At 46.2% G+C, this 13717-nt stretch overlaps 1 protein-coding gene across 2 annotated transcripts in view; it reads left to right on the forward strand.

Moving 5' to 3' along the window:
* Positions 1-13480, forward strand: part of LOC120997968 (probable cation-transporting ATPase 13A5) — a 275887-nt gene extending 262407 nt beyond the window's left edge. For both annotated transcript variants that reach the window (XM_040428353.1, XM_040428354.1), the window contains exon 30: positions 13122-13480. In XM_040428353.1, coding sequence (XP_040284287.1) covers positions 13122-13298 — 177 coding nt within the window. In that variant the 3' untranslated portion in view covers positions 13299-13480. The remainder of the gene's footprint in view (positions 1-13121) is intronic.
* Positions 13481-13717: the final 237 nt, after the last annotated feature.

The following is a 13717-nucleotide window of genomic DNA, read 5'->3' on the forward strand; positions in this document are numbered from 1 at the left end:
AACAACCTGCTCTATAAAAATATCACATGATCCACCCCGTCTGGTTAACACTGTAAAAAATAATCAATAAAAACTGTGCTAAAAAAGCAAATTTTTGTTACCTTACATCACAAAAAGTGTAATACCAAGCGATCAAAAAAATCATACACACCCCAAAATAGTGCCAATCAAACCGTCATCTCATCCCGCAAAAAATTAGACCCTACCTAAGACAATCTCCCAAAAAAATATATATATATGGAGACGCTAAAACATAATTTTTTTTTGCTTCAATAATGCTGTTATTGTGTAAAACTTAAACAAAAAAGTAGACATATTAGGTATCTCCACGTCTGTAACAACCTGCTCTATAAAAATACCACATGAACTAACCCCTCAGGTGAACACCATAAAAATAAAAACGGTGTCAAAAAAGCCATTTTTTGTCACCTTACATCACAAAAAGTGTAATACCAAGGGATTAAAAAGTCATATGAACCCTATAATAGTATAATTAAACTGTCATCTCATACCGAAGAAAATAAGACAGTCACCCAAAAAGAAAACTATAGCTTTCAGAACATGGAGACACAAAAAATCTTTTTTTTCAAAAATACTTTATTATGTAAAACTGAAACAAACAACCAAAAAGTCATATTTGTTATTGTCGTGTCCGGAAACAACCTGCTCTATAAAAGTACCACATGATCTATCCTGTCAGTTGAACATTGTAAATAACAAAAGATAAAAACGGTACAAAAACAGCTATTTTTTGTTACTTTGCCTCACAAAAAATGTAATATAGAGCAACCAAAAATCATATGTACCCTAAAATAGTACCAACAGAACTGACACCTTATCCCAAAGTTTCCAAAATGGGGTCATTTTTTGGAGTTTCTACTCTAGGGGTGCATCAGGGGGTCTCAAATGTGACATGGCAACTTAAAATTATCTAAAATAAATGGATGAGAGGGGCACACCGACAACTAGAATCACAATGGAGACCAGCCAGTATGTGAATAAGCTATTTATTAGCAACTCAATAAAATAAAATAAGGTGAGGATCCTCAAAAATCAATCATTAAAACATGCACATTAAAAGACATATAAAACCATGAGATGGTGGTATCGTAGGATACAACAATAACACTGATGGATAATAATGTTAGCTGATTGTAGCAGGTTTATATAGACGGTCTTTCTAGGAAACAGTTCAGGTGCGCAGGTCTAATGCGCAATGTCTCTCTTGTTAATAAGAGTTCAGGCTAAGCCGATAATTGCAAGTACATGCAGAGTCTTTGTAGTATTAGATCTTCACAGCATATAACAAAAATCTGCTGCTAGACTGTACTGTGTATGGACACACTACTCACAGTTTCGATGTAATGGAGCGGCCGATCACTTGTGCTTAGCGTGGCGTCCCACGTGGTACAGCACCGATGGTCTGATTTTAGATCCGCTTATTTATACTGGTGAGTAGATCTCCAGGACAAAGCAAACAATAGGTTTAGGCGCCGGGGTCAAGTGTTTGTCAGGACCCAATATGTTGTTCGGCGTTGCTGTGTGTCTTTTATCCAAACACAAGAAATCCTATGTTTTCTTCCTGTGCGCTGTGTGGAAGCGCTTCTGAAGATTCAAAGACGGTGCGCAGATGGTAGCCTGCGGTTTCTTTCTTTCCTCGAGACTGTGTACACCAGACGCGTTTCGGAGTTGGCAGTGACTCCTTCCTCAGTGGACCACATGGCATATAGCGAACATTTAACCCTTGAAGTGACAGAGCTGCATTGAAAGACTCTCCTACTAAAGAATCTCTACACAGAGGGCTACATCGTTCACATTGCTCCTGTTGAATCATCACTAACAGGTACCAGCCGAATCTGACTCCATTAGCCACGTGGGACGCCACCGTGAGCTATAACCAGACGGCATTTCACAAGAGTGAATGTTTATTTTTTTCGCATTTGCCACACAGGGAATTATGATGAATAATATTTAATCAACATTATTACTGCAAGTTCTAATCGAATATCGTATTCCAGTTTGGACATTTATTCGAAAGAAAACTTGTTCTTATATTTATTCGAACATTTATTTTCTTATGGTCGTAAATTATTTTCACAACATCGAATATATTGAATTGATATCGACCTTTTTTCTTCCAATCAGCATATCTTCATTCAGGTTGCATACTATTAATCTTTTGTATACCACCGCAGATGAATTATTAATGCTTTTTATCTGCACGCTTTTTATTCAAATACTTTTAATATTGTATTTTTTAAGGTGTATTTTTATTGTGTAATTTGTTATATGTTCACTTTTGTCTTGATCTCTATATATCGGTGTAATAAATATAATATTTTGAATAGTCTGTGTGTGGTCCATTGGGAGAGTGCTCAGCCATTCTCTATATACATTTTCAAAGTATGTTAAACTGTATGTATAATTGAGTCTCCACCTCAGGAGAAGGGGAGGGAATATGCTGGGTGTGTTCTATTGTCCCATTGTGTGTTTAAATGGTGATGTCTGTTCTGTTGTCTGCACATGTGTATTGGCGATCTCCCTTTGTCCTCAGAGTTAATTGATTGCTCTTCAGGTTGTCTGGACAGAGAGGAGGATACCATGATGCATTGTGGGGATATGTTGTCCTATGTCCCAGTCTTCATTCTGGTCCTCTGGGGGCTAGGTGAACGATGGGTTGCTGTAGTTACATTGTATGTGTTGTTAATTACTGATTGGTTGTATTTCAAACCCAGTGGGCAGTACTATGTTTGTTTTTTGTGGAATAAAGAGGCTGTACTTCAAGTACAGTCAGACCACTGCTTGACCCTCAAACGGAGCCTTGTCTCGTTATTGGGGGGATTCACTGTATGCTGTTAGAAGACCGATTGCCAGGATTGTATGCTTTTCCTGTTCGTCTGCTAGCAGCTATTCGTGAGGTTCCAGTTGAGTGCTATCTTGTATCCAGTTCGGGAGTTGGTGTTCTGCAGTAGCTGTGCCTGTCTCTCAGAAAGGGGCACATCGCCTAACGGATTTTAACCCCTTGTCTGCTGAAACGTCCGTTACATTGGTGGCAGCAGTGGGATCGTTCCTACATCCAGAAGGACAGCTACAGGAGACACCATTTCTGTGGATTCTACAATTTAAGGACAACGCATGTCTCAGTACAGCGACCCTCTAAAAGCACCAGGATGGAACCAGCAGTGTTATACGAGGAGGAGGACCTGGATGGCCGGATGCATTAAGGAAAGCATCTGGTACCAGGCCCTGGATAATCTACAATACCAGCGGGGTGAGAGACTCCCCAGTGAAGAGCAGCGGTTGCAGAAGCAAGTGGCCCTGCGGATGCCCTTCCTGGGAGAGCAGCCTCTGGAGGAATGGGTGAAGGAACTAGAGCACCGGGTATGGCAGGAGCTATGGCTGGAGGATGCCTACCAGGCGCTTTGGTGGTATATGGCACAGTATATACCCTGGACAGCCGAACATGACAAGCCAGAGGGAGAGGAGTTTTATGGTCCTGGCTTGTTATGGGAGTCCTTTGCAGAGCCTGACTTCGGGAGCCCTGCACAGTCCAGACTTCAGGACATTTTCTATGAGAGGGAGGCTAGGCATGAGTGGGATGACCCCCATGAGGTAGAGCAAGACCTGGCTCACCTAGCAACCCTGGAGTGGGAACTGGAGCAGGACTACCGAGATCTCTTCCACTCCATTGAGAAGGCTCAGCAGGACGGTAAGGTGACAGACCCAGATCCAGACCCATTCAGCTGGGCAGATATTGTAGAGTGTTACTCGGAAGGAACCCAGGTGGCCGGTAGAGATGGGACCGAGTCTCTCCACCGGTCCTGCAGGGAATTGGGAGCCCAGTCTCCATTCCCCAGCGGCAGTGTGAAGTGCAGGGAGAGGAGAGCAGCGTCCTCCCTCTCCAGCAGCAGCTTGATGTTACAGGGGGCAGAGGTAGTTGTTCCTGCCCCCCAGCAGCAGAGTGATATGCCGGAAGGCAGTGTGAAATGCAGGGAGAGGAGAGCAGCGTCCTCCCTCTCCAGCGCAGGCTGAGTTACAGGGGGACAGAGGTAGTTGTTCCTGCCCCCCCAGCAGCAGCATGTTTTTTTGGGAATAGAGAGCCCAGTCTCCTTTCCCCAGCAGCAGGACACTGTATTGGGAGCAGAGACAGTCGGTCCTGTCCCCCAGCAGCAGCATGATTTTTTGGGAATAGAGAGCCCAGTATCCTTTCCACAGCAGCAGGACACTGTATTGGGAGCGGAGACGATCGGTCGCCCTCCCAGCGGCTGTGGAAGTTTGTATGAGGAGAGGAGCTTGTTACCCCCTCTCCCCAGCGGCAGCTTAAGCAACCAGGGGGAGGACAGTAAGCCCACAACAGTGCAGATGGGACTGTGGTCTCTGCACTTACAGCACAGGGGGTAGAGACAGTCGGTCTCCCCTCCATCAACCAGGCTCACAACCTGGCTTCTTCCGTGGTAGCGCTGGCACCAGGGCAGAGTACCGCTGATACCTGCCCTCAAAGCAACCCCCACTCCAAGCCAGGGAGCAACACAGAGACCGGGAGTACCAGCTTCCAACATAACCTTGGTGGACTCACTGGACAGAGACAGGCTACTAAAGTCAACAGGTCCAGTATTTGGTTGTGGGTGGGCTGCCAGACTAACTCAGGTACCGACCGGCGTGAGGTCAGGTATCTGGTTAGTCTTCCCTGGGGGGGGGGGGAGATGTGTGGCGAAACCAACCTCGCCACTGGGCTTTGGAGAGGACTGGCTGCTGGCCTCTTGCCCCTGGATTATGGGCCATATACTAACTTTTTAACCCCTGGTCTGATTCATGCCATTTTTTATTTTGTTGTTCACCTGAATGGAGTGATTGTGAATATGTTAATTTTTATGTGAATGTGATGTATGGTTTTTAGAGTTATGAAAGTTGGGTAGAAAGTATGTTTAACTGTATGTATAATTGAGTCTCTCTCAGGATAAGGGAGGGAATATGCTGGGTGTGTTTCTATTGTCCCATTGTGTGTTTTAAAATGGTGATGTCTGTTCTGTTGTCTGCACATGTGTATTGGCGATCTCCCTTTGTCCTCAGAGATAATTGGATTGCTCTTCAGGTTGTCTGGACAGAGAGGAGAAAACATGATGCATTGTGGGGATATGTTGTCCTATGTCCCAGTCTTCATTCTGGTTCCTCTGGGGGCGTGAACGATTGGTGCTGTAGTTACATTGTATGTGTTGTTAATTACTGATTGGTTGTATTTCAAACCCTGTGGGCAGTACTATGTTTGTTTTTTGTGAATAAAAGAGGCTGTACTTCAAGTACAGTCAGACCACTGCTTGACCCCTTCAAAACGGAGCTTGTCTCGTTATTGGGGGGGATTCGCTGTATGCTGTAGAAGACCGATTGCCAGGATTGTATGCTTTTCCTGTTCGTCTCGCTTAGCAGCTATTCGTGAGGTTCCAGTTTGGAGTGCTACTTTGTTCCAGTTCGGGAGTTGGTGTTCTGCAAGAAGCTGTGCCTGTCCTCTCAGAAAGGGCTTATCGCACTGAACGAATTTTAACCCCATTGTCTGCGGAAACGGTCAGTTACAGAAGCATTTTGAGGCCTTGCTGCCTTAGATGCTGCATTCTGCTGTTGCATGCACTGGCGGAGGAATTTCCACCACAGCGAAAACAGGTGCGGGTACCAATTCCTACCGCGCCTGCAAAAAGAGGGCAGTTTGAAGATGTGTTGGTCACTTCAGATATGAGATCATTCTTGCAGCCAACCCTTCAACAGCTGCCCTCCGGATCCAAGCCTCAGGAAACGCCTAGACCGACCGGTGTCTGACTACATCGGGTTAACGGCCGATGTGGACGCTCTGAGAAGCGAGGAACCCTTTGATTACTGGGTGTGCAGGCATGACCTGTGGCCAGAGCTGCACAATTTGCCATGGAACTCTTTGCTTGCCCCTCGTCGAGTGTCCTGTCTGAAAAGATGTTCAGCGCAGCAGGGGGGATCGTGTACCGATATGCGCACTCATGACAGTGTGGACTACCTCTCACATTTTTTAAAAATGAATGAGGCATGGATCTCGGAGGAATTCAACACTGTGATGACCACGATTAATTGAATTTACTCATGCCAGCCCACACTATCCACCACAACCTAGAACAAAGAATTGTCCTTGCCTTATGTTTATACAGCGGCATAAAAAGGCCTTTTATGTCAGGTGAATGGTAATTTTTGGAGCTTGTACTGGCCGACAGTTACATATTTATCCTGTGACCGCCTAATGTACCTCCAGCCACAGAATCCAAAGTCCTTTGCTATCAGGTGAATGCCTTTTGGCTTATTTTTGGGGCATGTACTGGCTGACAGTCAGGGCAAGTGCCGCCCATAAGCAAAGTAGGCCACCGCATAGAGCGCACTCTTGCTGGGGGCACCCGCGGTGGCCTACTTTGCTTATGGGTGGCGCCGGCCCTGCCCGCCACTCACCCCCTGCAACCTGTGGCTTCCCCGTCTCTATGGGGTATGGACTGCTGGCTGCGCTGCAGAAGTATCTCCGACTCCTCACACACAGCAGAGAGAGCGAACTGCGGGCAGATAGGCATATATAGTGCGACACAACTTCCCTGTCTCCTAGGCGCAGTATGGGCTTTGTCCAGTCAGTGTTTCCCAACCAGTGTGCCTCCAGCTGTTGCAAAACTACAACTCCCAGCATGCCCGCACAACCAAAGGGAGGCGGATATAGCTTAACTCCAAACAAAAACAAAAGGCTACACACGTGCTGCTAATCTGGCAGACCTCTGCACATAGCCTGAGCAGGGCATGACAGCTGTGTACTGGTGCTTATTCTGACACTAGTGCTGGGTTCACATCCTATTTTTGGCTGTGCGGGCATGCTGGGAGTTGTAGTTTTGCAACAGCTGGAGGCACACTGGTTGGGAAACACTGCAGTAGAGATCACTGTTTCTTCTCGTGTAGCACTATACATGCCTATCTGCCCGCAGCCCACTCTCTGCTGTGTGTGAGGAGTCGGAGATACTTCCGCATGCAGCCAGCAGTCCGTACCCCATAGAGACGGAGATGCCACAGGTTGCAGGGGGTGAGCGGCGGGCACCATGGTAGGGGAGAGCACCAGAGCGCTCATGTCAGGGTTTGTGTTTGGCGCCCTCGCTTTTCAGCATGTGAGCTCTGGCTCAGACACGGTAAGTAAGGCAGCAAGCTCCTGTGACAGGAGGAATAGGAGAGGACCCCTACTACTATTTTTGGGTGTAGTGTGCCTCCACATGTGCCATGGAGACCATGTTAAGTTCTTCTATGTGCAGCTTAGTATGGTGCCCCACATTCCTGTCCCGTGAAAAAGGGGCGGGCCAAAGGGCGTGGCCAATGGGTGGAATCAAGGGGGCGGCAAAATTAGCTTTTGCCTAGGGTGGCAAAAATCCTTGCACCAGCCCTGCCAACAGTTACATATATATCCTGTGACCGCCTAATGTACCTCCAGCCACAGAATCCAAAGTTCTTTGCTGTCAGGTGAATGCCTATTGCCTAATTTACTGGCCGACAGTTACATATTTATCCTGTGACCGCCTAATGTACCTCCAGCAACAGAATCCAAACTTCTTTGCTGTCAGGTGAATTCCTATTGCCTAATTTTTGGGTCCTGTACTGGTCAACAGTTACATATTTATCCTGTGACCGCCTAATGTACCTCCAGCCACAGAATCCAAAGTTCTTTGCTGTCAGGTGAATGCCTATTGGCTATTTTTTGGGGCCTGTACTGGCTGACAGTTACATATTTATCCTGTGACCGCCTAATGTACCTCCAGCGACAGAATCCAAAGTTTTTTGTTGTCAGGTGAATGCCTATTGCCTCATTTTTGGGGCCTGTACTGGCCGACAGTTACATTTTTTATCTCTAGCCACATAATCACACCCCTGTCTCACTCCTCTGCCTCTCATTATGGTAGTGTATGAACCGCATTCACCATAAGGACCGTCTAATGTCACAGGGTCATGTGACTGTGCCCTCCACCCCATACTGTGCCCCCTTATACCCTGCATTGTGCCCTGTTACCACACCCTGTGCAGTGCCCTTAGTCATTCCCTGTACTGTGCCCTCTTATACCCTTTTATCCGGTCACTGTATGGCGGTGTTATCTGATCACTGTACAGAGGTGTTATCCGGTCACTGTATGGCGGTGTTATCCGGTCACTGTACAGAGGTGTTATCCGGTCAATGTATGGCAGTGGTAACCAATAACTGTATCCCTTTCCCTGCCCACGCCATCCTATTTTATACCTGGCTTGAGCAATAAAAATATGCAGATTGTGCTGCTAAGGACCTTTGCGCCACAATCTGTGTCAGAAATACGCCTAATATAGACGTATTTCTATATAATAAATGACCACCTAATTGTATTACTATTCGGGGGTAGGGCTAATATCTTTATATTATATAGATTCTAGTGTATTATACTGTGCCCTGTATTTTCCAGTAGTAAATGATCCTTGGGAAGCAAAGTCCTCATCCCTGACCACCAGGACTAGGTAGTGCTCTGTCAGTACATGGCGGCCTAATCTGTTGTCATGGCGGACAGGATACAAGATGCACAGAAAATAAACAAGTGTCTAGGCAAGAAGCTGGGAATGAAGGTCACCTCCTGACAAATCCCTACCAGCTCTCCCTAGACTTCTATGTTATTTCTCAATGCAGGCCGGCCGGGCAGGCGAGCGGCAGCGTGACTGACTGAAGCAGGCGGCGCAGGCACGTGACGTCAGTCAGTCACGCTGCCGCTTGTCTGCATTACGATATAACAGTAGCCCTGTGAGTAGGATATATTGAATGTTATACTACAGAGGGGGCAGCATGAATCATTATTAATTGAATTACACATTTTATAACTGTACTGGAGCGGCGGGGCCGGAGCACAGTGAACGCACCAGCCCCCAGCTCCTCCTCCCAGTCCCTCCCCACTGATACATTGCAGCCTGCCATGCTGGAGCATGGCAGGCTGCGATGTCAAAAGGTGGCGGAACGCCGTTCCGGTGCGTTCCGCCAGAAAAAAAGCCCTGGTTAGTACAAACATAGAAGAGGATTATTTACGGTAAGAGTAGTGAGACTATGAAACTCTCTGCCTGAGGAGGTGGTGATGGTGAGTTCACTAAAAGAGTTCAAGAGGGGCCTGGAAGTATTTCTGGAGTGTAATAATATTACAGGATATAGCTACTAGACAGGGGTCGTTGATCCAGGGAGTTATCTGATTGCCTGAATGGAGTCGGGAAGGAATTTTTTCCCCCTTAAAGGGTTTCTGTCATCAGAAATAATGTTATGTAGCTGACTTACATTAGCAATGTGCTAATGTCAGCTGTACATAAGAGTATGGTTTATAACTCCCTGCCTGCCGCCGTTCTCTTAAAATAAAGACTTTTAAAATATGCTAATGAGCCTCTAGGTGCTACTGGGCGTTGCTTCAGCACCTAGAGCTCGGTCTAATCACACTTGGCACGCCCAGGTCCGGTGATTAACTGTGAGTTCTCCTTATCGTACGTAAATCTTATGCCTGCGCCGACCCGTTTAGTATTCAGCGCAGTGATGTGAAGGACGCGCTTCTAGTGCCGCATTCCTTCCTTCTGCGCAGGCGCAGTGGAGGGTGACATTAACCCATTTTGGGCGATAAAAAAACCCTGCTCTGCATAGGTGACAGGGAATTAATTTCTAAAATTCATCTTTAATTGGCCCTTTCATTTCATCCTTCAACTTTAATAATTTGTCCCACATTTCAGCTCGATCACATTGCAGCCATTGACCTCCCTTGGATGGGCTATCCCTTATTCACGCTCCCTCTCCGGCGTGGAACCCTGATTCGCCGCTAACTGTGATCAACATAGTCGGCGCAGAAAAGACCATCAAAAGTTTGATAGAGAAGATATCCAATTGGATCGTGGACATCACGGGACGTGCGATCGGGCAGAGGTTATCTAGATGTCAACCAAAGCGGCAGCAGGGCCCTCTCCTGTATAATGTTTCCTCATTCGTGTTGAGCGAGCATGCTCGGCCAAATACCTGTTAGGCTCAAGCATCGTCTATGCTCGGCACACCAAAATACTGCAGTGACATTTCCTTTAATTTTTATTACTCATTCCAATAACAGGGTCGTCTTAGGACTCCTGTATTGTTATTTTACGTCACTACCTCCACAAGTCCCGGAGGTGTGTGATTTGCGTTGACCACCCCGCTTCCTTCCTTGGATTGTGTGTAGCTGTTTCTCAAGGCTCCTCTCTCGAATCAAACACTGATTCCCCGTTACCCATAGTTACAATGGTTTTGAGCTGACAATTACATCGAAGGTTGATGGGCCAGACATCCGAATGGATTGTCGCCATCATGGGACGTGCCATCGGCCCCAGGTTAACTAGAGTCACCAAAGCGGCAACAGGCCACCGCCCATAATGTTTTAGAGGCCACCGCCCATAATGTTTTAGAGGCCACCGCCCATAATGTTTTGGTTCAGATCAGCAGATCCTTGCTCTAATGTTTTTGAGGGTCACTCATGCTGTTACAGAACCATTTTGGTGGTGTTACCTACAATTTCTAACATTTTCTTATGAACCAGGCACCCTCCCCTCTTCAGAGCAGGGTGTACCTGGTTTAATGCTCGGGTTCTACCATTGACTTCCATTATACTTGGGTGCTCGATATTTATTGCAGACCCTCATGATATGCTTAAATGTCTAATGGATGCAGGTTCCACCTCTGGAATTGCACTGGTTTCATGAATGGGGGTCCCCTAAACCGTGTTCACTGTTCAGGTAGCACAGAGTTGAAACTCTCATATATCATGTAATTACGTAATATTTTATGAACTGTAATATGACAGTAAGTGATGACAATGTCTGTAAAAGTGCTGTGGAATATGTTGATGCTATATAAATTCATAAATGAATAAATATACAGTATCTCACAAAATTGAGTACACCCCTTACATTTTAAATATTTTATTACTGTATTTTTCGCCCCATAAGTGGGGGGGAAATGCCCCTGCGTCTTATGGGGTGAATACTAATGAGCGCTTCCATTATGGAAGCACTTATTAGTACACGGAGGACCAGGAAGCGGTGAAGGCTTTGTACTCACCGCTTCCTGGTCCTCCGCTGTCGGCTGTGAAGGCTGCGCACAGCGTGAGGGCACTCTGTGACCTCACGCTGTGCGCATCAGGTCACAGCACAGTCGACAGCAGGAAGGGGATCGCGGGCGTTGAGGATCGGCGGCATCCAGGAGCAGGAGAGGAGTTTTTTTTTTTTATTAAACATGAGGCTTCTGGAGGCAAAATGGGGGCTGCTGGAGGCATAATGGGGGCTGCTGGAGGCATTATGGGGGCTGCAGTTTCAGGATGTTTCCAATCTTCTTATAGCCTAGGCCATATTTATGTAGAGCAACAATTCTTTTTTTCAGATCCTTAGAGAGTTCTTTGCCATGAGGTTCCATGTTGAACTTCCAGTGACCGTATGAGAGAGTGTGAGAGTGATATCACCACATTTAACACACCTGCTCCCCATTCACACCTGAGACACATGACACCAGGGAGGGAAAATGGCTAATTGGGCACAATTTGGTCATTTTTACTTAGGGGTGTACTCACTTTTTTTTTTTGCCAGCGGTTTAGACATTAATGGCTGTGTGTTGAGTTATTTTGAGGGCACACAAAATTTACAGTTATACAAGCTGTACACTGACTACTTTATATTGTATCAAAGTGTCATATCTTCAGGGTTGTCTCATAAAAAGATATACCGTATTTTTCACCCTATAAGACGCACCGACCCATAAAACACACTTAGGTTTTAGAGGAGGACAATAAGAAAAAAATATTTTCCATTACACCTCAGGTCAGACCAGCAATCAGACCCCCAATGTTAATCAGACCACAGATCAGACACCCAATGCTTCAGATCAGACCCCCATGTCAGACATCAGCCCCCATCCATCAGCCCACCATGTCAGCCATCATGCCCCCATGTCAGCCATCATGCCCCCATGTCAGCCATTAGCCCCCCATGTCAGCCATCATCCCCCTATGTATCATGCCCCCATGTAAGCCATCATGCCCCCATGTCAGCCATCAGCTCCCCATGTCACATTTCTCCCCCTCCATGTCAACTAACCTCCCTATGTCACATTTCTCCCCTTCCTTTTTACATAATCCCCTTTGTTACATCACCCCCATGTCAGATTTCTCCCACCGTGTGTGTCAGATTTCTCCCTCTCCATGTCACATTTCACCCCCTCCAAACCATGTCACATCACCCCCTTCGTGTCACATCACCCCCTTCGTGTCACATCATTACCCCTTATTGTGTCACATTTCAGTCCCCCCCCCATGGCACATCATATTCCCCCCCCCCCCCCCCCCCCCCGACCGGCCCTGGCCCCATCCCCATGTCACAGACTACAGACATTGTCCCCCCTCCCATCATGTCACGGTCACCATCCCCCCCTCCATTTATGATTGTTGTTTGTGTAATAATTTTTTTTAAAAACATTTATGCCGTGCACTCTGGTGCTAGTGCGTTCATCAGTGACCACCTGCCCTGCTGCTACGGCAATCTGGCTGTGTGTGAGTCAGACTTACAGACACAGTCAGCTCCAGTCCCTGCTGCCGCCCGCCGCATCACTCGCCAGTTACACCCCCCTGGCCTGACACCGTGACCGTGTTGCCGGGCCCGTGCCACTCTGTGAGTGAGGGCTGGGGCCGCACGGCGCACGCAGGCTGGGGCGGGGGACCGGCGGCGCTGCGGCGCAACTCACAATTAAGTGATTAAAAAAAAAAAAAGAAGGTTCATTTTTACGCCCTCCCCCAGGGTGCTCCCTAAGGCAGCCTCTTGGTCTGCCTTATGGTAGCAGCGGCCCTGTAGAGTGGGACTTGCACCTTTCCACAGGATATGCCAGATAGGACAACCCCTTTAATAAAATAATCTTAATAGTTGGAGGTACACTTTAGCTATAATAGTTTATACAGTACTTACTATATGTGAGTAGTGTTTGATTTTTAACAAACCTGAACTCTATTTGTGCAGACTACAAAATATCATACTTTCTTTTAAGAGATATGGCATTGAATAGTGATTTAATATTACTGATTATTGGTTATTTTCTCCAGGTCTTTGTGTACAACAGGAAACTTTGGTTGATCATAAAGAAGATTTTTGGTTACAAGTCAAAGAGCCAGTACAAGAAAATTCAAAGAACTTTGGAAAAGCATACAGACAGCTCTTTGTACAAAGGGATATTTCCTTCAGAGCAACAGCTTTCACTACGAGAAAGAGACTGTGTTTGATGAACCATCCAGTGACAAACATGAGAATTAATACTGTACAGATAAACTATTACTGTATGTGCTCTAGTTTTTACATGATTGTTTGGATTACATATGCACTCTTGTCACTTAAATGCAACAAACATATAGATGTTCAGCTTTATGAATAAATGAGCAAGTTTACTTATAAGTGCATTTCAGCAAGCAATGTGTATTAAATGTCTAATATTTTATGACAATGGGACTGATAGTTATTGATGGTTCTAGAGATAAAATAATACATTGATTCATCCCTTTAAGGCTGGGATCACACATACTGCTTTTCATCTAGTTTTTGAGAGAAAGCTAGAAGTAGAGCCAACAGAAAGGATAAGTAAAGCCATTCCTCTAGGCCTCATTCACTTTAGTGATTTGGTCAGTGATTTACATCAATGATTGCG

This window comes from Bufo bufo, chromosome 4 (assembly GCF_905171765.1).
Source record: "Bufo bufo chromosome 4, aBufBuf1.1, whole genome shotgun sequence".
NCBI classification, from domain to species: domain Eukaryota; kingdom Metazoa; phylum Chordata; class Amphibia; order Anura; family Bufonidae; genus Bufo; species Bufo bufo.